The following is a 25,081-nucleotide window of genomic DNA, read 5'->3' as shown; positions in this document are numbered from 1 at the left end:
AATTTAGTGTACATGAGCAAACTTTAAGTTTGGTATCTAAGTGTATGACAGCCAGTTGGGTAGAGAAGTGTGAAAGTTTAAGTTAAAAATTAGTGAAGCAGATCTAGCAAAATATTCGATCACTTACAATGTGCTTAAAGTTAAGGCTCTTGCAGCCCTGTGACTCCTGCATACTTACTGAAGTCTCGTTGATTTCAATGGGACTTAACCCCAAGCAACCAAGCACAGATTGCAGCTGTAATGTTGTATGGAAAGCCTTAATACTGTATTTGTAACATTATTATTGTTAACCATCCAGAGACAAAAGTTTGGGGTGGTGTACAAATTTGATAGATAGATAGATAGATAAAAAGCACTGAAGGGCCTGTATGGAAGAATTAAACATGGGCCCCATCAGATAATTTCTGGTGTACAAATTTGATAGATAGATAGATAGATAGTTAGATAGATAGATAGATAGATAGATAGATAGACAGACAGATAGATAGATAGATAGATAGATAGATAGATAGATAGATAAAAAGCACTGAAGGGCCTGTATGGAAGAATTAAACATGGGTCCCATCAGATAATTTCCCCAGAGGGATCAATGTGAAACTCAAATAAAAGATAATTATCAGCACTCTCTCTCCAGACTAGAATTCCCAGGATACGGCTGGTATAAAACATACATACACATGCACACACACACACAATTTGTAGTGTAGGCAGGTGCCCACCAGTTACATATGAACTCAGTGCTGAAGGATGACACTTTGCCCCCACTTCTGCAGGTGGCAATTATGACATTGTCTGTGGTTTCCCTATTATGATGTGCTTATTGTCTCCTTGGTGATAGCTAAACCTTTAGCCATCAAGTTTTAGCCTTCAAGGTGTGGAGAATGCAGGAGAAGAAGCATCTCACAGGGGTAGCTTGGTTCTCCTCCTTTCCAAAGAACAGATGGGATAATCATGGCAAAACAGTGTCCCTTTTAAATATACAAATGAGTAGCAAGGCTGCCAGGTAACAAGTATCTTTCTGTTCTAGAACAGGACAGGAGTTTGTAATGGCTGGAGGCAGTTCAAAACCAACTGATCCAGCAGATGAGCCAAGTAATTTAGCATCTCTAAATGCCAAATGTTTCACTTCCTTTTTGTTGTTGTTTGGGTGTGTAAATAACATTTGCCAAGCTTCATTCTAGAGACAGTAGGAGAAAAGATACTATGTTGCCTGAAGAAGAATCTTCACCCTGGAAGTAGAGCAACTTGAACAGTAAATGACAGATATTTATAAGACAACCTTGGTTTTGAGAATCCTCTGGAAAAGCTTAAAAAAATATTCCACCAAGTTTAAGAAAATAAACTCATTACAAAAACTGGGACGCAAGGTAAGGAACATAACTTGTTGCACTGTTTAAGGAAGCAAAACACTTTAGATATTAACATCACCAACACAGAGGTAAGTGTTTTATTGCTAAAGAAAGCCGTCACAGTTTCTTTCCTAGAGAATGAGAGGCAACACCATCACAACATATTTTATTAGCAGGAAATGGCTTGGCTGGAAATGCATGGTTTTCAGTCAATTTAATTAAGCAACAAACTCATGACAAAAAGTCTGATGATACACATTGTTGCACTGCTTCAGGAAGGAGGAAGTGTAAAAAATCACGTGATCACCACCAACATGGAGGTAAGTCCTTTCTTGCCAAAGCAAATGGCTACTTGGTTTCTTTTTTAGCCCACTGGCCTTTTCAAACTAATCACAGAAGTCATCTATCATGGTTAAACGTTGACCTGATCATTTTGATTACTGTTTTGAAGACAACAAGATAATTTTCCAGTTTACAAGGAACTGCAATCTATCTGTTTTTTCAAGGAAAAAAAAGATACTTCAAGGAAAGTAAAAATATACCTTTGTCTTGTATGGGAACAGACTTGCACAGAGAACTGGGTGGGGGGCAAACTTTATTTGCAGGAAATAACTTGGCTTGGCTTGGAAAGCATAAAGATATTCATAGTTTCCCACAAGCATAAGAAAGCAACAAACATAACAAAAGGTCTGGTGTAAAGTAAGGAACATCAAAATTGTTGCTTTGCTTAAGGGCATGTGAAAGATCACGAACATGGCTCGTTTGGTAGTGACTCAAGACTGGGCCTTTTCTGTGGCTGCCCCAGGGCTTTGAGATATGCTCCCTGTTGAAATAAGAGTTTCTCCTTCTGTTTGCTTTTAGTAAGACCCTCAAGACCCACCTGTTTTTCCAGGCTTTTAACTGAAATTAATTTTGATAACTTGTTTTTGTTGTATGAGATTGTTTTTATTGTGGTTTGTGGCATTTTAACTGTGTTTACTCTTTTAATATTGTGTTTTAAATTTTGTACACCACCTAGAGAGGTACATATCAGGCGGTTTAAAAATAGATAGACCGATAGATAGATAAATCCTTAAGAAGCAAGTCATTTATTGCTTATGAAAGTAGCTGCTTGGTTGCATTTCAAGACCACTGGTCTTTTCAAGACCACTCCCTGAAGTAGACTTTCAAGGTATTGGTTTACTTACTTAATTTTAATGATTTTTAAAAAAAGTTTCTAAAATTGTTTAAAAGTGTCATACTCAAAACTGCTGTGTATCATGGCAGAAAGTTACAAAATGTTCTGGCATTTAATCTCCCACTCTGTCCATCATTCAATTCTCATTTGTAGGAAACTGCTCCTTGCTTTCATATAAAAGTAGTATCCTCCTTTTTTGGTGTATTATAAATCCAGAATGGCTGGACAGAAAGTTCTCAAAATTCATATGGGTGTAGCACATGATGGTAGCATTAAATGTGTTGATGTTGAAGGAGATCGATCCACTGTTCATTTTTTAATGAATTTTTAAAAATTCATTTAATTTTTAAAAAAATCATTTTAAAATGAATTTTAAAATTCATTTAAAAAATAGCTGACTAGGAGCTCCTTTCCCTGCTTTCTCGAGAAGGCAGGGAAAGGAGCTCCCAGTCAGTGATTCCACAATTATATTAAAATTACTTTAAAAATCAAAAAGTGGACTAATATCCTTGAACATCCACACATTTAATCAGAGGAACATAGGAAGTTGTCGTATACTGAGTCAGACCATTGGTCTATCTAGCTCAGTATTGTCTACACAGACAATCCTACAATAATATATGAACACCCAGGGATGTAGGGAGCTTGGCCATGGTTGAAGTCCTCTGGTGGCTACCCCGCCCCTAGGATTTACAATAACAAGTCATGAACTCTGCATCTTATATCAGATGCAAGGGGCGGGGCCCGTCGGCCCCAGCAGAATTTCCCTTCCTCAGTCAGCTGTTAGTGGAATAGCTGGCTAGGAGCTCCTTTCCCTGCTTTCTCAAGGAGGCAGGGAAAGGAGCTCCCACTGTTTCATTGAAACACTGGCTGTGCTGGGAGAAAAAGTCCAGCCAGCCAATGTTTTAATGAAATGCTGACTGGGGATGGATGGGAGAGGGTCCGAATGAACTCTCTCCTGGACATTGCCCCCGCCCCCTGCATCTGACATCAGACATATGGGGGCAGGGCCAATGCTGAGGATAGGGCCCATCAGCCCCAGCAGAGCTTCTTGAAACACTGGCTGGGAAACACTGACTGGGAAGAAGGGTGTGCCTCGTGCTCCCAACCAGCCAGTGCTTCATTTACCTGCTGGTGGGGGGCACAAGGGGATGTCCAGGGTACTGGGGGTGCCTTGGTGGACCCCCAAACCCTGGTGGCCAGAGAACAATAATCCCTCCTTGTTCCATGGTTCCTATGCCCCTGGGAGCATCATGTGAAATTTTAGAGCTTTTTGCCCAACCATTCAGGAGTTCTTAATATCTTTTAGTTTTCCATTGATTCTTATGGGGAATTTATGATTTAAATAGGAAATTCTCTTAGTGGCTGCCTGTATTCATTGCACAAATTTGTTCAATTGTGGATCTACTCTGAATGTTATATTGGATCAAAGAATGGTATGTTTCTGCTTTTCCACACTGGAAAAAGTTGTATGGCCATAGGGATACTGTGAATTGAACAAGTACATGGCCCTCATCACATTTCCTCCTTGAAAAGAGGTGATCATGTTCCACTTAAAAAAAATTACTTTCAGTTCTAAAATCTTTCCACATGAGACCTGGTGAAAAGGAACACTCTGATTTTTAATTATCATGGTGAGAGAAGACATGCATTTTGCAACACAATTCTCAGATTTTTTTGGCTGGCATAGAAAAAACAGAAGTCTTCTAGTTTATATATTTAATAAACGAAAATACATCTCACACATTTAATGCAGATATACACGAGGCTCTTGCAAAAAACCAGGAAAACAAAAAGGTATTTAAGGGCCTATGCTGCATTTAACATTATTAATAGAAATTAACACCCCATTTCTAATTTGTACTAATGTATCTGCTTGCAGTGCTAGCATACCATCATAGTAACACTGGCCAACATCATGGTTTTGTGATGCTATACAGTGCACACCTTTTTAGTCACTCACTTGCTGACTCAGCAAGCTTTAGGATTGAACCTTATTACTATGCAGTTTATTTAGGCATCTCATACATGCCTTGCAGCTAATGGTGTTTAGCTGCAAGGCATGTTTCCTGCATGCTAATATTAACACACAGCACCATGTCTAAACTGGTAAGCCTTCTGATCAGACATATGACTTCTGTTGTAATTAAAGAAAAAACTTTCATCTATTTCATCAAGTGCCAGTGTCTACAAGTAAAGGGAATGACATTGTTTTGGCTAAAACAACAACACACACCTATGAAGCATTTGAAATCCACAGTTGTAAAAATTCAAAAATTGTTCCATAGATGAACTAGTTTATGAGCCAGTATGCAAGGCCTTTGTCCAAAGCATTGACTGTGTATGTTAATTTTGAAGGCCATGCATAAAAGAAGAAGTTGTTAATAGTTTTGGTAATGAACTAGTATGTCTGGGATAGGAACTGAAGTCACATAACTTCTGAATCATCGTCGTGACATGGTCTCATAACAATTCTTTGTGGAGAAGAGGTGTTATCCCATTTTAGCTATGGGCTGCTGTCAGAAGTCACATTTATTTAATTGCATCAAGAACCATCATAGCATAAGTAAGTACTGCTTAGACACTTCATGGTGTACACATTAGGACACTATCATGGGCTTCATTATGGTTTCATCTGCTTTATTAAGGTCTTTCACAGACTGAATATCTGTGTCAGCGTTTTGCACTCTTTTCTCTCATCATACAATAATTCAATATTGTTCTCTCTCTTTCCTCCCACCGCCCGGAAGCTAATATAATAATTATTTTGAGACAGAAAACGTATCTTAGTTCTCATCAAGGGGTGGCATAATTAGAACACTATGGGGTGTTTCACTATTAGTTTGTCATGATATAATTATGATAACTGAAAACTGACAGTTTGTATCAAAAGGAGGCATATAACATTCCCGAAGTTATGGAATAATTAGTTTTCAAAGTGATAAAAATGATGCTAGTTGTTCTTTGCTAATGTTGTAAGTTTTTCTTATTCCACTTGTAATACAAGAAGGAATAATTGTGAAGGAAGTTCCATTTTGTCCAGTGATGCTTAATCCAAGTAAATGTGTCCATTGTTTTATGCATATCTGATTTCTGTCCCTGAGATTGGAAATTCAAACATAAATGACGATTCTAAACCACTTACTCCAGAATAGTCACAAACAAAAACTTGTAATAATTGTGGAGAGGCTTTTTGTGTATGTGCCTGGAAAAAGGAGGAACCACTCTTAAAGTGCTGCACCCCTATTGCAATAGTTCGGAGACCCTCCCATACAATCTATAACATCTCCTGTAGCTTTCCTAGACAACAAGCTTTAACACAGGTTTACTGCGAGGCTTTATTGCAAGTTTGAATTTCCCCAAAAACACCACTGCAAGAAGCGGATTTTTTTTTACCCTGGACATAAATCAGGCTACATTCCAATGTGTAATAAAAAACCCAAATCATGTGTGGAGTGCTCCCCAATAGCTTGCAGGGACTTGGGCGTAAATATAGATGATTTGTGAACACACACCTGCCCTTTAGTAAAACTGCCATCTGGGAATGCTCCTGGGAAACCTAGAACCAGGGCAGCTTCCTAGATACCTAAAAGGGAACAAAGTGTTGCAAGGAAAATACAGGGTTCCTAACCTCATGCTTCCCTCATAAAACAAGCTCTTGCAGAGGCAGATGGAAAGAGAGTGCTTAACTCTTCCCTCTACCTGCTAGTTCTTTCTTGCAAACACCATGCTCCATCCATTTTTAATCATTTTCACCAGTTGTGGGGGGCGGGCTATGGAACTTCAGGTAATTCCAACTGGAGAGAAGCCTACCTCAGTGGCGCAGTTACAAGGTGGGCATGGGCAGGGTTAAGCACTTCTGCTAACCAATTCTTTCCTGAAAGGGCTGATCATTATCCCTGTTTGCTGGGCAGCATCCAAAGTAAATTATTCCTGAGTTGTCCTCCTGAAATTAAGTAGATCTATAGAGTAATTCCTGAGTAGTAGTTCTGGGCAACTTAGTCTGGATGCTGCTCAAAGTTCCACACCTTCCCAAAGCTCCTGGAGTGGATTTAGCAAACTTCAAGTTGGTAGTCTGCCTGATTTTATGTGAGTGAGATGCAACTTAATCCACTGAAAGCCCTTTGGTGGCGCACCTAAATTTGCAAAGGATTAGGCTGTAAAGGAGCTAACAGGTTCTGGGAGTCAGAAGATTGGCAAGAAGTGTGTTGATCCTTTTTGAATGTGCTGGAATATGCACTCTTCTTCAAGGTTACTTTGCTGGGCATCTTGCTCACAGCCAGGTTAGCATGCAGCTGTTGCTCCTGGCTTCTGCTTACCAGGTGGGTTTGCATATTTGCTACATCCCTTCCTCCTCCTCCTAATACAGTAATCTGGTTTGTGAAGCTGAGTGAGAGAAATGGATCACAATAAGCACATGCCCCACTGACATTTGATTTGAGCTCCCCCTGCTGGAGTTTCTCTTACTGGATCTTTAGCAGAACCCACCTTTGATCACTTCAGCTCTCTCTTGCAACTCACATGTCAGTTGTCGTCTCCAATTCCGAATCATCTGATTCTCATGAACCATGGGCTACTGTAAGCTTACTTCAAGTGGGTATGTTCATACTCCAGCAAGAGCTGTGCTACTTATTGGCCCTTGAGAATGGAGCATTTGCTCTTTTGTGGGCTGTAGAGGCATATTTGACACCCACTCCATTTTTTTCCAGTCTACAAAGTATGACATTTTATTTTAGCCCCAAACCCAATCTGTGTGACTGCAGTATGCATTTTAAGTTTGCATCTGCACATAATCTTTCAGCTTCAGAAATAGAATTATAGATTGTACTACAGGTTTCGGTAGGAATACACTGGAATAAGTAGTTTGACAATAGCAATTTTTGTTTTTGTTAACCAAGTAATTTCAAAATATAAAAAGATCTTTATATATATGCATAAAAATCTCTCCTCCCTTGGCAAAAAAGTTTTTTCTTTTCTCCTTAGTGGACATCTCTGTTAACGTTGTTCTTCAGACATCTGTAAAACAGGGCAAATTATGTAATTGTAACCAATAAATTCATTTTGTCAAGACAAACTAAACCCAGCGGTGTTTATTAAACCTACTTAGGAACTTCCAGTTATTATAAATATAACTACTTTTCTAATGTAACCCAGTGAGCTATTAGAATCCCATTTATAAGGGATTCTAATCACTAATCTGCTCTAATCACTTTGGAAATTTTCTGCTGACATTTGGTCTTAAGAAAAAATTGATAATGTAATTAAAAGCCATGGCCACTAATCAGCAATGGCTGAGTTCCAGATCCATCATGATTAATCTAAAAATTTTATTAACTTTTTTTGTCCCACCCCCTCCAGTGCAATACTGCGCAGGGTGGCTCACAAAAGACAATACAACTATATAAATAAATAAATAAAATTCAGTTAAAAGCAAGACCCAATTAAAATGAGATTTGCAAATACAAATCTATTAGAAACAAAGTATAAAAACCAAAACACCTCTCTTAAAAATGGGCTTATCATGATGTTTCAGCATCTCCCTGTATTGAATATCCAAACTGCCTTTTACCCTACACCAGCCTGGGAGTTCAGCAAGGGCAGTTTTTCGTGGGAAAATGCCTTGATAAAGCCTGATCCAGGTTATCACTTGTATGCATATATAAGCTACACACATTAGATCAGGACCAATGACTATAACTTAGTAGCCAGTTATGTGTACTTAAGGCAGTTTCCCCTTATTCTTTTGAAATTAGTTCTTCCTTCTAAACATGTTAAGCTACCTGTATTAATGTTTTGGCTGTGCTTTTAAAAATATTTGATTTGAGACCTCCATATATATATATATATATATATTCTTCAGAAGTTATTTAGAAGAATTGATTCTGGTTTTGGTGAGCCAGGTCGAAGACCTCAATAACATAAGAATTTACAACTTGACAAAGGAGACTTTGTTTTCCCAATCTTAAAGCCTGGCTTTACTGCAATGATTCCTTGCTACCTTACAGCCCTCACCACATTTTAGCTATGAGACCTGCAGGGGCTTGAGTGAGACTTGCAGTGAGGAGGTGGTAAAGGGGACTCACTTGTATGGCAAGCTAAAAAGGGAAGGAGATAATGAGGGGAAATGGGACTGCCACCAGTGCCAGGGGAGGAGCTCGCAATGCCCACTTGCTTGGAGGATTTGGGAAGTGAAAGCTATCCTGTCCAGGTATGCTGTGCAAGGAGGGGAGGGAAGATGAGAAGAAGTTAACAGGACAGCTCAGCATGTTGAAGGCATTGACCCAAAGGACAGAGACAACTCCTCCTTCCTCCAGAGTTCCTGCTTGGGGGTGGGGGAGAGAGAGAGCTGCCAGATAATAATCTCCAGCCACTGTGTGCCTTCTGGATCTCAGCACTCATGAAGCCCTTAAGTGCTTGGATAATTGGGACTGTTTTAACTTTCAGCATAGCTTGCTTTCAGAAAATTCAAAAGATTTACCCCCTGCTCACCAGACAAAGAGGTACCTCTTAAGGGCTGGCTATTTAGCAGGAGGAGAGCAACCTTTGCCTAGTCATCCCAGCATATGCCACTCCCAGTGGCTGTTGCTGGTGTATCCCTTGTGTTTCTTTTTAGTTTGCAAGCCCCTTGGGGATGGGGAATCATCACTTTCCTGTGGTTCTTTTTTGTATCCACCTTGGGGACTTTTTTTTTCTTTTCGAAAAGCAGTATTTAAATATTCTTGGTAATAATAGTATAATAGTTTTAACTGTAAAAATGGTTATTGATTCTTACCTCCACGGAAAAATACACAGGTTTTTTTACAGTCATCTTCACTATCAAAGCGATTTTCATTTCCATTGCAGCCACCGTACCAAAACTGAGCACAAGAATTGGCTTGCTTATCATAATACCATTTTATTATATACACACGGCATGGACCTTGATCTAGTCTTAATTTACATTGTGGAGGATTCAGCATATTTTCTAAAAACAAACAAATATCATTCTCATTGTCTTTTACAACAATAATTGTGGCAATAGACCTCCAATTAAACACGTTTGAAGTTAAATATATAGAATTGGTGCCAGAGGCTTAAGAATTAAAAATAGAATACCGGGTCTAAGGCTGGATTCAAATGTAACATAAAGCCATAGTTTATTTGACTATGCCATGGTTTGTTTCAATGCCTGAATCTGAGCCTGCCCAAAACCATGGTTTGGGGGGGTGACAAACCGGAATCTGAAACCACAATTTGAAGCTATTTTGCAAATCACAGTTTATGCTAATTCTGGTCTGATTTTATTATGAATTCACAGACTATCAACAAGCCACAATTAAGGCCATTGCTTTGCCTTAAGAGGCACAATGTAAATGGGAGTGAACATCTGAGGTTCACTCTGATTCCTGAGCTGAAGGGGAAGAAAGGTTACTTTGGATTTGCTTTTATGCATTTTATGATGGTGATGGGTTTTTTTTTTTAATATTGTACCTTTAAATGTTTCTTGTAAGTCTCCTTGAACTCTTTTAAGAAAGGCAGGGTATTCATTTTTTAAAATACATAAAAATAGTCAAAAACCTTTAAGACATGGCTTGCCTGTTGCACACCTAGACTGGAAGCTCAAACCATGATGTGGATTCTAAATGGTGGCTAGCAAAATCCATGATTTTATGGTTGGTTGTCTCCAAGTTTGAGGGCCTTTGGCAAGATGGTAGCAAAGTTCTTCTTGATGTTTGCACTTTTAACTCCCAACACCACATGACTGGGTTGCTTCATAGGATAGGGGAATGATGGGTAGGAAAAGGTGGTGGCCACAAGAACAGCTCTGCTACCACTACTGCTTTGTCACCAAAGCACCTCTGAACCTTTGAGGGGACTCATCTTTGCAACAAGGTGGAAGTGATAGCAAAGCTCCTCTTGGCATCTTCATTGCTGACCACCATTTTTTACACCCACAATGCTCTTGCGCCAAAGCAGAGTCCCATGCATGTAGCACTGAAGGCACTGTAAAAAACCTTGGTGGCCACCATTGTAGCCACTGAGAATAGCATGACAGTCCAGTCCTCCCTAGGGAGGTGAGATCTGGAGTCTGGTGCCTCTGCCTGATTTCTGGGATATTCCCTTCCTCATATGCTCTGAGATACTCTCCTCCACCTCATTCTATCCTGTTCCGGAGTATTCCCAACTCTCTGGAGAGGCTTTCCAGAGGGTCTAGGGCACTGCTGTCAAGAGGAGAAGTGGGGTAATTTCCCTGCAGGAACTTGCTTTTACATATGATCCAACCCAAAGAGTTTGCTTACCTCATACAACAACCAGGGATAAAAAATCACTTCACTCTGACTACACAAAGTAAAAAAAGTGATTCCTGCCTCTTCTGTTCTCCCTGTTTCTAGACTATTTTAAAAATTTATTTTCAGTGCACTTCGGCACATAATAATATAGATGCTAGATCAGTCCCAATGTGGAAGCTGCCAGAGTACATGTCATCTTTCTCTTATGATTGTTACATCTCAGAAATGCCTGTATGAATTGGCTATGAGTTACCACAATACAATGAACACCTAACTTGTCTTTTAATTTCAATGGGACTTCTGAGTAAATTTAGTCAGGATGTCAGCCATTGTTTCCACATATGCCAGAGTATCATGACTAGGATTCTAAAATGATGAGTTTGATCAATTTGCTTTCCTATAGACTGCAGCGTTACTAAATTATGCAAATATAAAATTGACTGTACACATAATTAGACTTTGTTTACTTATTTTAAGTTTATATGTATACACAAAGGAAAAATGTAGAACGTTGATGTGTGTAACAACCTGGTCTTGGTGTAGGTGCTATGGAAGAAGCTGATGAATTAGAAGATGAGAATGCTTTTCCTGCTGATAGAGATGGCAGCGGTGGTGGTGGTGGTGGTGAAGATGATGATGGCAATACTGATGGAACTACTGCAGGATATAATTTTAAAAAGAGAACATTTAAGAAACGGTTTTTCTCTGGTCTGTAAGATGTGGCCCATTAGAATCAACAAAATGATGAAAAATTGTTACCTTTGGTATTTACTGGAGACAAAGATGGGAGATCATCTCCATCAGGTTCCATGTGATATTCATTACGAAATATCCTGGGTGATTCTTTAGCCTGAAACAAATTCAGTTTTGTCAGTTTTAAATTCTTATGAACTAACCATGTTTCCTTCGATCAGTAAAGGGCATCTCTCCTCATTCTTACACAGATGTTTAACAATCCCCCTCAATTTTATCTCCATACTCAAAGACCCAAATTTCATGTGTAAGAATAGTATTTAGAGCCCATAATTTTGGAATAACATTTCCGTGAGCTATAGAACCATGAATATTGTTAAACGTGTTGGAATTAACTTTGATCCTTTGTTGGCATAACTTTATATCTAACAGTGATGTACAATAAGAATATATATTCAGATTCAAAATATTGGGCTGCAACGCCCAGTCTCTAGACAACATTTTTAAGGGCAACCCATTACTGCAAGTAGAAAGGGGAATTCAGAAAATACCCAGTTTTTTCTAATGTGTACCGGGATTAATGGTTCAGAAAGCTGGCCAAGATTTATGGAAACCTCTTTCACAGATGTTTCATATCCTTTTGATGAAACTGATGGTCCATTATTACTGTTTGTATGCAATACGTAATGTGAAGAAGATACTGAGTGAATGGACGGTCCATTTATGCTTCCTCCATTTCCAATGCGGTTATATATTAAGGCGCCATGTTCATCTTCGCAAAACTGGTTTACAAGTTTAGACTCCAAAGCTTTAAAAAAGAAGGAAAAAACCCACAAAATGTAATATGCTGAAAACATGCAAATGTTGGGCAACAAATAAGATTATGTGTAAGTATTTTACCAAGTTTTCAACAAACATAAAATAACTTTGCTACAGCCACCTAATGGCTCAGCAGGGAAATGCTTGACTATCAAGCAAGCAGTTGCCGGTTTGAATCCCTGTTGGTACACCTATATTGGGCAGCAGTGATATAGGAAGATGCTGAAAGGCATCATCTCATACTGCGTGGGACAAGGCAATGGTAAACCCCTCCTGTATTCTACCAAAGACAACAACAGGGCTCTGTGGGCACCAGGAGTCGAAATCAACTTGATGGCACACTTTACTTACCATCTTGCCAAGGGCCCTCTGACACTTGGGGACCATGAAATCATGGCAACCATTGCCCAAATCTTGGCAACCATGAAATTTTGCTAACTATCGTTGAGATCCACATCATGGTTTGAGCTTCCAGTCTAGATGTGCTACGTATAAGCAGTCTTAAAAGTGCTTGACTATTTTTATTATTTATTTATTTGGTGTCTATGTAGCCTTTGGAATCTTATTTTCTTCACCTCTGGCACACCGCAGCACAACTATTTATGACGTATCTGGTTTGTAAAGCAAGTGCAATATCCTTGCATGTCAGATTTTATGGTGTTGTGCTGGTGCAGTAGTTGTACATTCTGTTCTAAGCATTTATTTGCTAGTGCAGCAAGTCTTAGGATTGCCCCATAATTCTAATTCTTATTTGTATCCTCTCTAATAAAAGGCTTGGTGTCCGTCCGTGGACGGACACCAAGCGTGTGTCCGTGCCTCCCTGGCCTCTTCTGGGCATGCGCGAAGCGCATGGCCAGAAGGAGCCAGGGAGGCAGGACCGCCAGCACCCGGCGGCCATCTTGGGCGGCCAGAAGCGGCCGCCCCGAAGAAGCCGGGTAAGCGGCGGCGGGGGACACTGGCCGAGGCGGCGGCAAAGCCGCCGCCTCGGCCAGAGGAGGCGGCGCGGCCGAGGAGGCGGCAGAGCCATGGCCGAGGCCTGGCCGTGCCACCACTTACCCGGCTTCTTCGGGGCGGCCGCTTCTGGCTGCCCAGGATGGCCGCCGGACGAGGCGGCAGACAAAACAATGCGGCGGTGGGCCCGGGCAGCGGTGGCCCAGGCCGGAGCCGCGGTGGGTGGCGGGCCCAGCCGGAGCCGCGGGCGGCGGTGAGTGGCGGGCCCGGCCGGAGCCCTGGGCGCCGGGGGGTGGCGGGAGAGGGAATGGCGGCGAAAGTCTGGAGCGCAGAGCTCCACTAGCGCCCGTTAACCAACGGGCTACAAAACCACTAGTTACTAATACTACAGAACAGAGTGTTACATTGTGAAGTGTTACATTGTTACAAAGTGTCTCTTCATTCTATGCCCAGGTTGACAGAGGTTTAATTAGTATTCTCCCCTTTTGCACCCTGGCTTCTAATTCCTGGAAGTTATTCAGACATGCCTTCATGCCACAGGGTATTTGAAGAGCAAATCTGCTTCGCAGCAGATTCACAGATGTTTAATTTGGGGGATGAAATGGACAGTTCACATAGGGTTGGCTCCTCTCCGCAATCCCTGCAGACCTTTTTCCTGTGTGCATTCCCACATCTTGCTTCGGGGTTTTTTGCCAACCAATCACATTCCAGAGGAGGAGGTGAGAGACCTTTTTTGTTTTTGTTAGTTTGACAGTTGGTTACAGAAGACTGGCGAGACAAGCTGCCAAGCAGCCGAATCAAAAAACAGAATGTTTAACCTGATCCTGCCAAATCTGACCCAAATCTTTGCTGGTTTTTATAATGAACTTGCCTTTGTGACTGCCTTCACCACCTCATGTCCCCACCCCCACCCCAGACCATTTAAGAGGCCATAGGAGTTTAAGGAAGAATCATTGCTTTCTCTCTACGATGAAGGGAAATGCAGGCTCATGCACAAAGGGCTCAGGTTACATCAGCTTCCATGAATCCTCCAACAATATCTGCATATGTAAAGTCTATGTTCCTATGGTGACCAGTGTAAATTTGCAAAAAAGCCAAATTACTGGCAATGATCCCAACACACATCAAGGAAGAAGTGGCGGGGCATACCAGAAAGCTTGGATTTCACCCCAAAAGCTGCCGCAAATGGAAGATTTTTTAACCCCAGTCATAATCTGAGCCAAGCTAGAATGTGCAGCAGTAATTTGAGGGAAAGCAGAATCACATATGTATTGCTCCCTGATAGCTCACAGGGACTTCAGGGTAAATCCAGCTGATATGTGGGCTCACATCCTCCATTCCAGAGGTGATGCAAGCTAAAAGCCATGTGTGTAAAGCTCCCTGCTTGCCTATATACTGGGCCAGTCACAAACCAAGAACAGTAAAAAGCTGGCCCAGTATATAGGCAAGCAGGGAGCTTTACACACATGGCTTTTAGCTTTGGTTAAAGTTTTTAACCAAATAACAGATACACTGCTTTCCAATGGTAAGTTGTTCACTAGAGGCGGGCCACACAAAGGCATGAGAATGAAGTAAGAGGAGGTTCCTTAGGAACAGATGATCACTGGATTCCAGCTGGAAAACCCTGGATACTGTATGAAGTCCCTTGGCAGCCAGTTACCTAACCCTGTATTAGGGATTGCTAATTTAGAATGGAAGTGCTGTACCAGGATGTACAACTGTGGATTAGAGATTAATTAAATCCCAGGAGTTTTCTGGGCATTGAGGGAATGAGTAGCTGCAGTCTGGCAATGAGCACAAACAGCTGCTAGCTGCTTTGAATCTTTCGTTTTTGAAGGAGCAAAAACTGTTTGCTCCCACAAGACCTTGAGATATGGTTCCAGGAAGTGGTAGTGACAGGGTCCCAGCAATTTATTTATTGACCATGAGTGATAAGGAGGCATGCCTATAGACAGACATTCTAAGTGTAGTGGAAGGCATTTGAACATACATTATTTGTCCTTCAAAGTAAAAGCTTCACAATGCAGTGAATGTGTATTTAAACCAATTCCACTAAACTGTAGAATGTATGTTTGTATTAGACTTGTTGTATGAGGCCTATCCATCTGACAAGCATTTGTTCACTTTCTCTAGGCCTTGCCTGGCCCTGCACTTGGATCAGACTGATAAAATGGATACAACTCAAGTTATACAAAACAATTTTTTAAAGTAGCTGACTGACATCCTGACTAACAAAGCTTGTATGTTTCAAATATCTGCAGGCACATAGCAGGAGTCCCCACACAACCTCCCCCGTCCTCTAGCACACATGCTGTTGTGCAAGAGCCTTAATGTATTTGAGCTCTCTCTGGAAGCACTCAGTAAGACCACAGATGTGCTGCTGAGGGTCAGTGGGTGTTTGCGATCTTACAGAGCACTTCTGGAGCACAGGCAGCACTCAGAAGTATTAGGGCTCTTGATCAGTAGTGCATGTGCTAGAGGACTAGGGGAGTTGTGCGAGGGCTCACACTGCATATGCACAGAGAATCGAAGCGCACACACTTTGCACGTTAGTAAGTCAGCCAGTGTCTTCAGTGTAAATTTCTGTTCTGCATGCCAGGTTCCTGTTATCCTCAGCTAGTGTATGCAATAGATGGTATTCACTTTACATACAGTGCATCTGCTCCTGTCTATACTGTTGTGATAGTGTTTAGGTGACTTCTACTGGTAGCAGTTTTGCTCAACCCTGTGTCTCCCTTCTAGTCAGAAATGCTTGATGGTAGATATGTAAAATATGCACTTCAGTTATGTATGACCACTGAGGTGCTTTGAAATTATGGACACACTACCTCCATTGTGCCTGTTTCTAGACCTTAGCCACTGTGAGGGGTATTCTTTGAATGGAGGCACCAAAGCACACTGGATGTCTTAACTTAAAGAATAGATAAATATTTTCAGGGTCAGAGTTATACACTCACCTGGAAGAGTATTAAAATCATCGATGAGGTACATATGTTCTCTGTCTGGGTCTGATGCAATTAGATTCAGCTCACGTAAGAATTCAACTTGTGTTGGGTCTGAAGTGTTCACAATTCCTATTGCGTACATTTCAATGTTGGCTGCATGAGCCTCTCGAACAGCAATGTCCAGCTTAACTGCTTCTCTCTTATCTGCTTGGCCATCTGTTAAGACTATTGCAACTTTCCTCACACCAGTTCGAGCCCCCAAAAAACCTTCTTGTGTTGCTTTGCGGATGGCAGTTCCTGTGTAAGTGCCTTCTCCCATATATAACATTTTCCTGATTGCTTGTTTCACATCCTGTTGGGTTGTATACCTATTAAGTCCAAATTCAAGCCGAACCTCCAGACTGTAGAGGACAAGACCAATTCTAGTAGCATTTCTTCCTACAGTTACTCTGTCTACTAAAGCAGTGACAAAGTCTTTGATTATTTCAAAGTTTTCTGGGCCAACACTTTCAGAGCTGTCAATCACAAATACAAGCTCCATAGGTATCTCCTTGCATTTAATACCACAGCCTGCAAAGGAAAAATAACAAACCAAATTCAAAATATTTAAGATAAAGCAACCTATTTGGTCAACCTTCACAATATTTAATGTATATGAGCACCACATTGTAAGTAAATCACATAAAATAGCTATTATGAATGCCTTGCACTCTTTATGGACAGGACAGAAGTATGGTAGGGGAGGAAACAGAATTGGGCAAGATAATTTTTGGTTGCAATGGAGGACTTCATATTGACTGAAATGTACAAATCATCAGATGCTAATCCTAGACTTACAGTGGGAAGTGGAGCTTTGGGCATTGCTGGGGGAAGTGCAAGTTTGTTTGTTTGTTTGTTTGTTTGTTAATTAAAATTTCCATATATACCACCTCCTCCAAAGACTCCAGGTGGTGAACAACAATACCAATACCAATTAAAATAATAATAATAATAATAAAAGGGCAAATGCCTGGCGAAACAGGTGGGTCTTAAGAAGGGCCTTAAAAGCAGCCAGGTAGGGGGCTGAACGAATCGGGGGGGGGAGTGTTCCAAAGAAGGGCAGCCACAGATAAGGCCCTCCTATGGGCCCTGGCACCACTCACTACACACTACACCAGTAGAGACACTAAGGAGGGCCAGCTGAGAAGACCTCACAGGTTGGAATACAACTGCCCAAGAAAGGTGACCCCGGAGATATACAGGTGCTAAGCCCATAAGGGTTTTATAGGTGAGAACCAGCACTCGGACCCGGAAATGAACAGGCAACCAGTGCAGTGACTGTAAAAGAGGTGTGACACTATCAAATCTACAGCCACCCATGAGGAGGTGGGCCATTCCATTCTGGACTAGTTGAAGCTTCCAAATCATTTTCAAAGGCAACCCTAGGTAGAGCACATTACAGTAATCAAAACAAGAAGTAACAAAGGCATGAGTTAACCCCTGCTAACTTGGCAAAGAGGCATCTTTTAACGTGGTGGTTCTCTTTATTTAGCAGGGGGAGAGTAACTGGGCCTATCCACCCCCAGCACAGTACCTCCAGGGACTGTTGCTGGTGTCTATCTGATGTTTCTTTTTAGATTGTGAGCCCTTTGGGGACAGGGGTCCATCTTATTTGTTTGTTTGTTATTTCTCTATGTAAACCACCCTGAACCATTTTTGGGTGGGCAGTATAGAAATTGAATTATTATTAATAATAATAACAATAATAATTAATGAGTTACTGTTGCCAGGGCCTGCTGGTCGAGAAAAAGCCGTAACTGGCGAACCAACCAAAGCTGGGTAAAGGCACCCCTGGCCACAGCCTCCACCTGCTGTTCAAGCAGGAGCCGCAAGTCCAGAAGGACCCCCAGATCATGAACCATCTCTTGCCTCTGGAGGAGGCAAGTTCCTACTCAATCAACAAAAACGCCTTATCTGCTCCACAGACTATCTCAAATGATTTTGGGATCTAGAATTAGCTGTCTGCTAGTATCTGCATCTGGACTGAGAACAGTCATAATTGGACAGGCTCAACAATCTCTCCAATTGAAGCTGGGTGGCTTTGCACGCAGAGGCACCGTTAGGCCCAGACCTCTGGTTGCAAGTCCAAAGCCCTGGCCTCCCCGCACTCCTGGAGGACCCCAGCAGTATGCCTACCAGCGGTCAGTGCTGGGAAACTTCTTCCCGGACAGCCACTGGTGCAGGCTCTGCAATGCCTCTCCTCCATGTCCCGCACACAAGCTGCCTGGTGCTGATAATTGAGAGAGACTGCTGCTGCTCCCCCACTTGCTAGCTGTTCAGTAGGTGGTCAGGGCTAGCACAGAGGCCTCTGCCTGCCTCTTGGCTTTTCAGCAGCATAGGATGGAAGGCTGCCCAGCAGCAGAGGGCTGAGCTTGGGAGGCAGCAGGGCAGTGCTGCCAGCCCCTAGACTTGTGCAAGCCCTCTGCTCTGCCTCCTCTCCCATTGCCTGCTCGTCTGCTGTGCCTGCCTCATTGTGGGAGCCATCCACAAGGTGGGTGGGATTACATGGGGCTTGCATGGGTTATTTCCCTCCCCTTTATGTATTTTTGAGATGCCCTGGCTTAGGGATTTGATATTCAGCACAGATGAAGGGCAGAATGTGAAGGCTCTGAATATTTAATTTGAAGCAGATTGCTCAATCTATTTATTTTTAATAACGGGGGGGGGGGGATTAAGCTTTTAAAAAGTCCTATAAATGACTTGGGGTTTGGCAGATAATTAGATGATTACAAGAACTTCTGGAACTAACCCCCCCCACCATCATTCCACCCCCATGTGGAAGAATATGCTCTTTACCTTCATAAAAAAGGGGGAAGGTACTCCACTTTCCTGCCCAGCCCTTTAGATCTCCTGGAATGGCTTGGCCTAGGACTTTGAAATTGGGTACAGATGTAGGGCAGGATGGAAGGGCTCTGCATATTTAATCTGAAGCAGATTGGTCTATCTATTGATTTTTAATAATTTTTGAATGTGTTGTAAACTTTTAAACAGTGGGAATTGTGTGCTCAAATATGCTGTGTGAAACCATGGTGTGTGTGTGTGTGTGTGTGTGTGTTTGTTTAGAGGATGCTGATTTTGCAAGGGAGATCCCTGTAAGCCCACTAGGTCCAGGCTCCAAAATTACCTAGCTGCCCCTCTGTTTGCATGATCACTCTTATGCACAAAGTAAGTAGGAGGGAACTGGAAGTTCCTGTGATGTGTGCACTCCTGGTGGGCATGTTGTCCAAACCTGCCAACACACCCAGTTACCCACTTCTGCCCAAGATTCTCCCAAGAATGTTTGCCCAACTTCAAAAGTTTTGAGGTCAGGCGGAGAGTCTTGGTAGAATCTTGGGCAGAAGTTGGTAAGTGGGCATGTTGACAGGTTTGGACAACATGCTTGCCAGGTGCACACACATTGTGAGAACCTCCACTTCCACTTATTTATGGGTGACTGTATGAAGTCACCCTCTCTATCTTAAGTTTCAGAGTGCCTGCTATTTAAAATTAACATTGTCATCCCACCTTTGGGGTACTGAGCAATCGGCAATTTAAATGTGTATTTCTTTAAGTAAATTTGGCATCTGAAAATGATCAGTGACCTTTTAATTTTCTTTTGGAGTTGCAGTTTCTGCATTTGGGAGAGAAGACATTTTCATCTTTGGGAGATGAGTAAAGGGTCAGAATATATTAACAGTCTGAAAGATAGGTTTGCTAAAAAAACAACTTACCGCATATTTCTTTAATTAACTTAATGATATCTTCTCTCTAAGTTAGAAAATAAAATTAATTGTACATACACATAATCTAACAACTGCTTTTTCTCCCGCCTTTTAAAGCATGGTCTCTGCCAAGAGCATCTGAAATTCCACACATATGTTATCCTTAGAGGAGTTCCTAATTTCTTTCATGTAACTCAGTTCATGAGTTACACTGAAATATTATTCCATTCAATCAGTGTTTTTTTAGTGCATCCTGGCTTGAAAACGTTAATAGTGCATACAAAGCACTCATAGGATGTGTACACACTGACTTGGATCCAAACTTACTGCAGAGCTTGTGGAAGTTCCTTCCATTCAGGATGGAGAGCTGCATTTATGAAAGGGGACCATCTGTGAGTGCAACTCTCCTTCCCTGAACAAAAGAAAGAGTTTATGTGAATGCAGTGGTAAGTTTAGATCCTAGGCAATGGAATATAATTCCAACCAGGTGTAGCAACACATTTCTAAACATGTTTCCCCTTTTAGTGCAAGCACCTCACATTTCTAAGATTAACTCCACTGCAATAATTTCTGCAAGACTGCATGTGAGAACAAACATTAACATTTTGTGCTTTAAGTTGCTCAAGAGTAGAGGATGTCTTTGTCATCCCATTTATAGAGATGTATTAAGGCAAAGGAGTAGGCTAAAGCCCAGCTGTGGAGCCTTGTAGGTGAAACAATGTAGGTGAAACAGCAAACAGTCAGCTGTGGGTGCTGAGGACAAAGCAATATTAGCAACTAAGCCCCTATATCTCTTCTCCATGCTTTGTGATTAGCCAATTCCTCAGACCTGCAAAATTCCATTTGTGAGCCCCTTCATATGACAAGATATTATCTGTGCTTACCTTCTATTTGCCACAAAATGACAAAAAAACTTACTCAAAATCATGATGTGGTAAATATCAGTACTCCCTCTTTATGCATTTCTTACTCTTATACATTGATTTTTCCTTTCACAACAAGCAGCACATGGAGAGATTGATACAAAATATTGCACTATTTCCCCAAAATATTATTTGCTTACTGTTAGACCTTGTTCTCCCTTTGGTCCAGTTTTGCCCTGAAATGACAATCATCACTTTAGTTATTCCCAATTCATCAATAACCTTTGATGCGGTTCAATGGTTCATTTGAATATTCATTTCAGCTACAGTACAAACTATTGTAAAATAACTGCACTTATAGATATTAGGATACAGTTCATCTACAAATATTTCTTGCTTTTCTCAGAAAGGCAAGCTTAGGGGTTAACTACATACTACATTGCTAAAATGTGAAATAAGGCATGCACTTTTTTTGTTGATTTTTAAAAGGGGGCTGGAATTTTGAAGAGTAGAAGTATTCATCGGGGGTGCTCAATGCTTTCCTTGTCTAGCCTGCTATTTGTTTGCTATTTCTCTGCTCTAAATTGCTTCTCCACAAGCTTTCCTCTTGTAGTGTCCAGAATACACATAGAGCATTTAACACATAATGGTGGCAAGTAAGTACAGAAGAATCCCTGGCTCCCACTGAGCATGAAATCCCGGGCCATCTGAACCCACCAATGTCAGGTGAAGAGTGTTGGTAATTCCCTTCAGCCTGACTTTGTCAAGCCGAATTCAAATGTCTGGCTCCAAATGTTGGGCTGATGTGGGTTACCAACATTCCCCACCTGACACTGGCAGGTTCAGTTGTTATGGAAGTGGTGGCAGAAGCGGGACCGCATGCTTGGTGGGAACTGGTGCATCTTTCATACTTACTTACCATGATTATGTGTAAGCTGCCTGTTCTATTTAGAGATTAGTGTTTTTTCACCGTAAGGCCCAGGGGCCAGTGGTGACCCTCACCAACCCTAAGTGTGGCTCCCTGGCTGATTGTTTATTGGGCCTATGCAAAACTTAAGCCAAAGCTGAAAACTCTGCACAGACCCCTTGGTACCATGCGGAGGCTACCATTCCCACTGTGCAATGCTGTGCTTTGCCCAGTGCCAGTGGGATTCATTTAAGGGAAAGGAAGCCCTTTTGAGTCCTTGTAATGTCTTGGAAGGCGTGCACAGAATGCCGGGAAGTGTAATTCTTCCCATTGTTTTCCTCATAGAGCACTCTTAAAGGGCCCTCTAAGCACAAAGAAAAGTGCAGTACAGAGAGAAAAATGCAGTGAGAAGGTCAACACAGTGGGAAACTCCTCTCATGTTTAAGGGTGTTCTTTGGTTTTGTTTTTGCACCAAAGTGACCCCTGCTTGAATAATAGTGAAGATCACTGATCTAGATGCTCTTAAAGAAAAGAAAAACTGTAATGGTTTTCTTACACATTACTATGCAATGCATAACTAGCCCTTTAGGGAACCTGTAGCTTTGGACAACTTTGTTAGGAGGATGGCTGCTGGCTTCTTAAATGAATACTAGAAGCATTCAGATGCTTGTGGATTAAATCTTGTGAATTACAAGCTTAGGCTCATTGTCTTCCTACACATCAGATAGGCAGTAAATCCAGTTTTTTTGGTAAGTGTGCATTATAATATTCTTTTAAAACATCCCTAATATAACCAGGTAATTTCTGAAGAAAATGCATCCAATTGTTCTTTGGCAGTCAGCTTCATCAGCTGAATATGATATGCCAGTAGTTTGTATTTTGGGAGTATTCTGTACTTTAGCAGCAGCACACACACTAAAGCAGGGCTTTCAATCATTGTATCAAAGTATGATGGATGGTAGTTAATCTTGCTCTCTGGGAGCCGCGTCTGCCTGATCCAACTTTGCTGGAAATAGAGATAGCTGGGGTGGCAGCAAGAGGTGGTTGTGCATCAGCCCCGCCCTTCAAAAGAGGCATGGGCTGGGCAAATAAGAGGAGGATTCAGAGTGGAGGAGAGCTCAGGAGGCAGTTGCAACCTAAGAGCCTTCCTTCTTGCTGCAGGAGCAACTGTGCAGGGAGCTGTCCATTCCTCCACTCCGTGGAGGCAGTGGTACCCACCAAAGCAATACCCGGAAAGGTGGTACTCGGGGTGTGGGTGGGTGTGTGGAAAAGCTCAGGACTAAAACACAGAAGGTTTTGGAAATCAATCACTGTCAGTTATTATATTTTCTAACAAATCCTGTAAGGGAGAATCCCAAATTTTTCCCCCACCCCTAAAGGTTCTTAGTCTACACACAGCAGAAAGGCCCACAAATGCATGCTAAATAGATGTGCTTCCAACTGGAAGTGCTTCTTTGTTCAGCCAAAATAGTCTCTCTCTTTAAAAAAATTTTTTTTATTATTTTTCCAAGATAACAGAAACAGGAAAGAAACACAGAAAAAGAAGAAAGACAAAAGTAACTTTACAGTTAACAAAAACCTTCCATGTGTAAGCCTATACATGGTGAGAAAACTGATCGCTGTGCTCCAAATTGAGACGTGTTTGCACCAGAGTAAAACCCTTTTCAGCCCCGCCTTTCCTGAGTTAAAACGCACTGGGAGAGGTTTATAAAATGCAAAGAAGAAGAAGAAAAACAGTTTTATTCAAATGTGACTGACTGCTTCTGGCTGAAACTTTCTCAGCTTTTAGTTACAGGTAAAAATACTCAGTAAATCACAAGAATACTTTAAAAACACCCCAGATGATGTTAGGGTACCATACTTTAAAAATCATGGTTACTCAGTTGCAAAGAACATGTGTGTATCACAAAGCAAAAGCACACTTAGAACAGTATCAGGGATATACCAAATGCACAGAAAAGAAACAAAGTCTAACATGAAATCTGACTAAACAGACTTTCCCCTAGACTGACTCCCCAAAGCAAAAAGCCTTGGCTTCCTTTTCTTGAACTCACCAAACCATAGTAGAGGATTCAAGCTTCCTGCCCTCCTGGCTTCCCTGGGACCTGCTGAAGAGATATTCTCCTGCAGCCAGCCTTTATAGCTGCATGTCCTCCTCTGCTTCCCGGCCAGCTTCTTCTCTCACAAAAAAACTCTTCTCTTCCTCCCAACAGTTCTCTAGGTCCCACCCACCTGGTGTGCTGATTGGGTGAGCTCTGGAGTTCACCAGCCTGTCAGTCAGGACAGGATTCACTTCCCATTAACTCTTTAGGTTACCTAGGTTTTGATTACCTCATGGCTGTTTTGGGTGAATGCAGAGACACTTCCAGATAAAAGCATGTTGCTTTTGTATGCCTTTGAATGCTTGTTTAATCTGACCATAATACTTTAAAGTCCAACTTTCACCCTCTAGTTTTTGTTGGACTATGACTCTCATCACCCCAGGCACAGTGGTCAGTGGTCAAGGATGGTGGGAGTTGTAGTGGTCAGGGATGGTGGGAGTCCGCCTTAAGGTATTCCCTTGTAACATATAGCTAGTTTATTGACTAGCATGTGGAAGAAGACCATCAGAATACCATCCATGAAGGTTTCCCATTGTCTGGTAACATCTTCTTACAATTTGCTTTGGTTTTCTGAACCAGAATCTATGCATATTTTAATGTTTGAGCATTTATGTAACTATAGATATCTTTATAAATGAGAAGTTTATTTAATATGTTAATGTACAGTTACAATGATATGCTAGGAACAAGTGCTAATAGTAAAAATGAACATATCTGTAGGGATTTAGAAGTATGTTTAAATACAAGGCAGTAATACAGGTGAAGTACTTACAGGTTCTCCCACGGAACCTGGATCACCCATGTTGCCTTTCTCTCCTTTTCTTCCTCTCTCACCTGCAGCTCCACGATCACCCTTGAAATTAAATTGCATAACATCTGTAGAGCAACTTATTGATATCGAGTTACTTCTGTCTGAAATCTCACACATTGCTGGAAAAGACAAAGTTGTGGGACTATTATGATGTAACACTAAACCATGGCACCAATGGGAAATTTTGTGCCAGTAGTGGTGCAAATCTCTTTGTTGACTTGTGCTACCACTGCCACCGATGTTGGGGGTTCAGGAGTCGACCTGGCTGGGTAGGCATGGGCCCCCAGCCAATGCTTGACCTGCCCAACTTTTGACACCACCCCTGAATGTCCTAAATGAAGGCAATCTGATTTCAAATGTGAATAGAGAATTATACAGAAGTGTAAAATATATTTAGGGGGTTCATTTTGAGAACAAACTGGCAAATGGAACATGATACTTCTTATCTAACAAA

General features: G+C 41.6%; 1 protein-coding gene across 11 annotated transcripts in view; it reads right to left on the bottom strand.

The window, feature by feature from the left end:
* Positions 1–4,230: 4,230 nt before the first annotated feature.
* Positions 4,231–25,081, bottom strand: part of LOC128339600 (collagen alpha-1(XXVIII) chain-like) — a 78,091-nt gene continuing 57,240 nt past the window's right edge. For 7 of the 11 annotated variants that reach the window (XM_053283786.1, XM_053283790.1, XM_053283792.1 and 4 more), the window contains 9 exons: positions 24,589–24,669; positions 21,008–21,043; positions 19,954–19,990; positions 16,217–16,774; positions 12,041–12,297; positions 11,556–11,646; positions 11,325–11,453; positions 9,299–9,490; positions 4,231–7,542 (listed from right to left, as the gene is read on the bottom strand). In XM_053283786.1, coding sequence (XP_053139761.1) covers positions 7,535–7,542; positions 9,299–9,490; positions 11,325–11,453; positions 11,556–11,646; positions 12,041–12,297; positions 16,217–16,774; positions 19,954–19,990; positions 21,008–21,043; positions 24,589–24,669 — 1,389 coding nt within the window. In that variant the 3' untranslated portion in view covers positions 4,231–7,534. Of the gene's footprint in view, positions 7,543–9,298; positions 9,491–11,324; positions 11,454–11,555; positions 11,647–12,040; positions 12,298–16,216; positions 16,775–19,953; positions 19,991–21,007; positions 21,044–24,588; positions 24,670–25,081 lie in introns of those variants that run through there. The other 4 variants (XM_053283788.1, XM_053283789.1, XM_053283791.1 and 1 more) reach the window with 4 other exon arrangements.

This window comes from Hemicordylus capensis, chromosome 1 (assembly GCF_027244095.1).
Source record: "Hemicordylus capensis ecotype Gifberg chromosome 1, rHemCap1.1.pri, whole genome shotgun sequence".
Taxonomy (NCBI): domain Eukaryota; kingdom Metazoa; phylum Chordata; class Lepidosauria; order Squamata; family Cordylidae; genus Hemicordylus; species Hemicordylus capensis.
The sequence above is the reverse complement of the archived record's forward strand: the minus strand, read 5'-3'. Positions and strand labels throughout refer to the sequence as shown.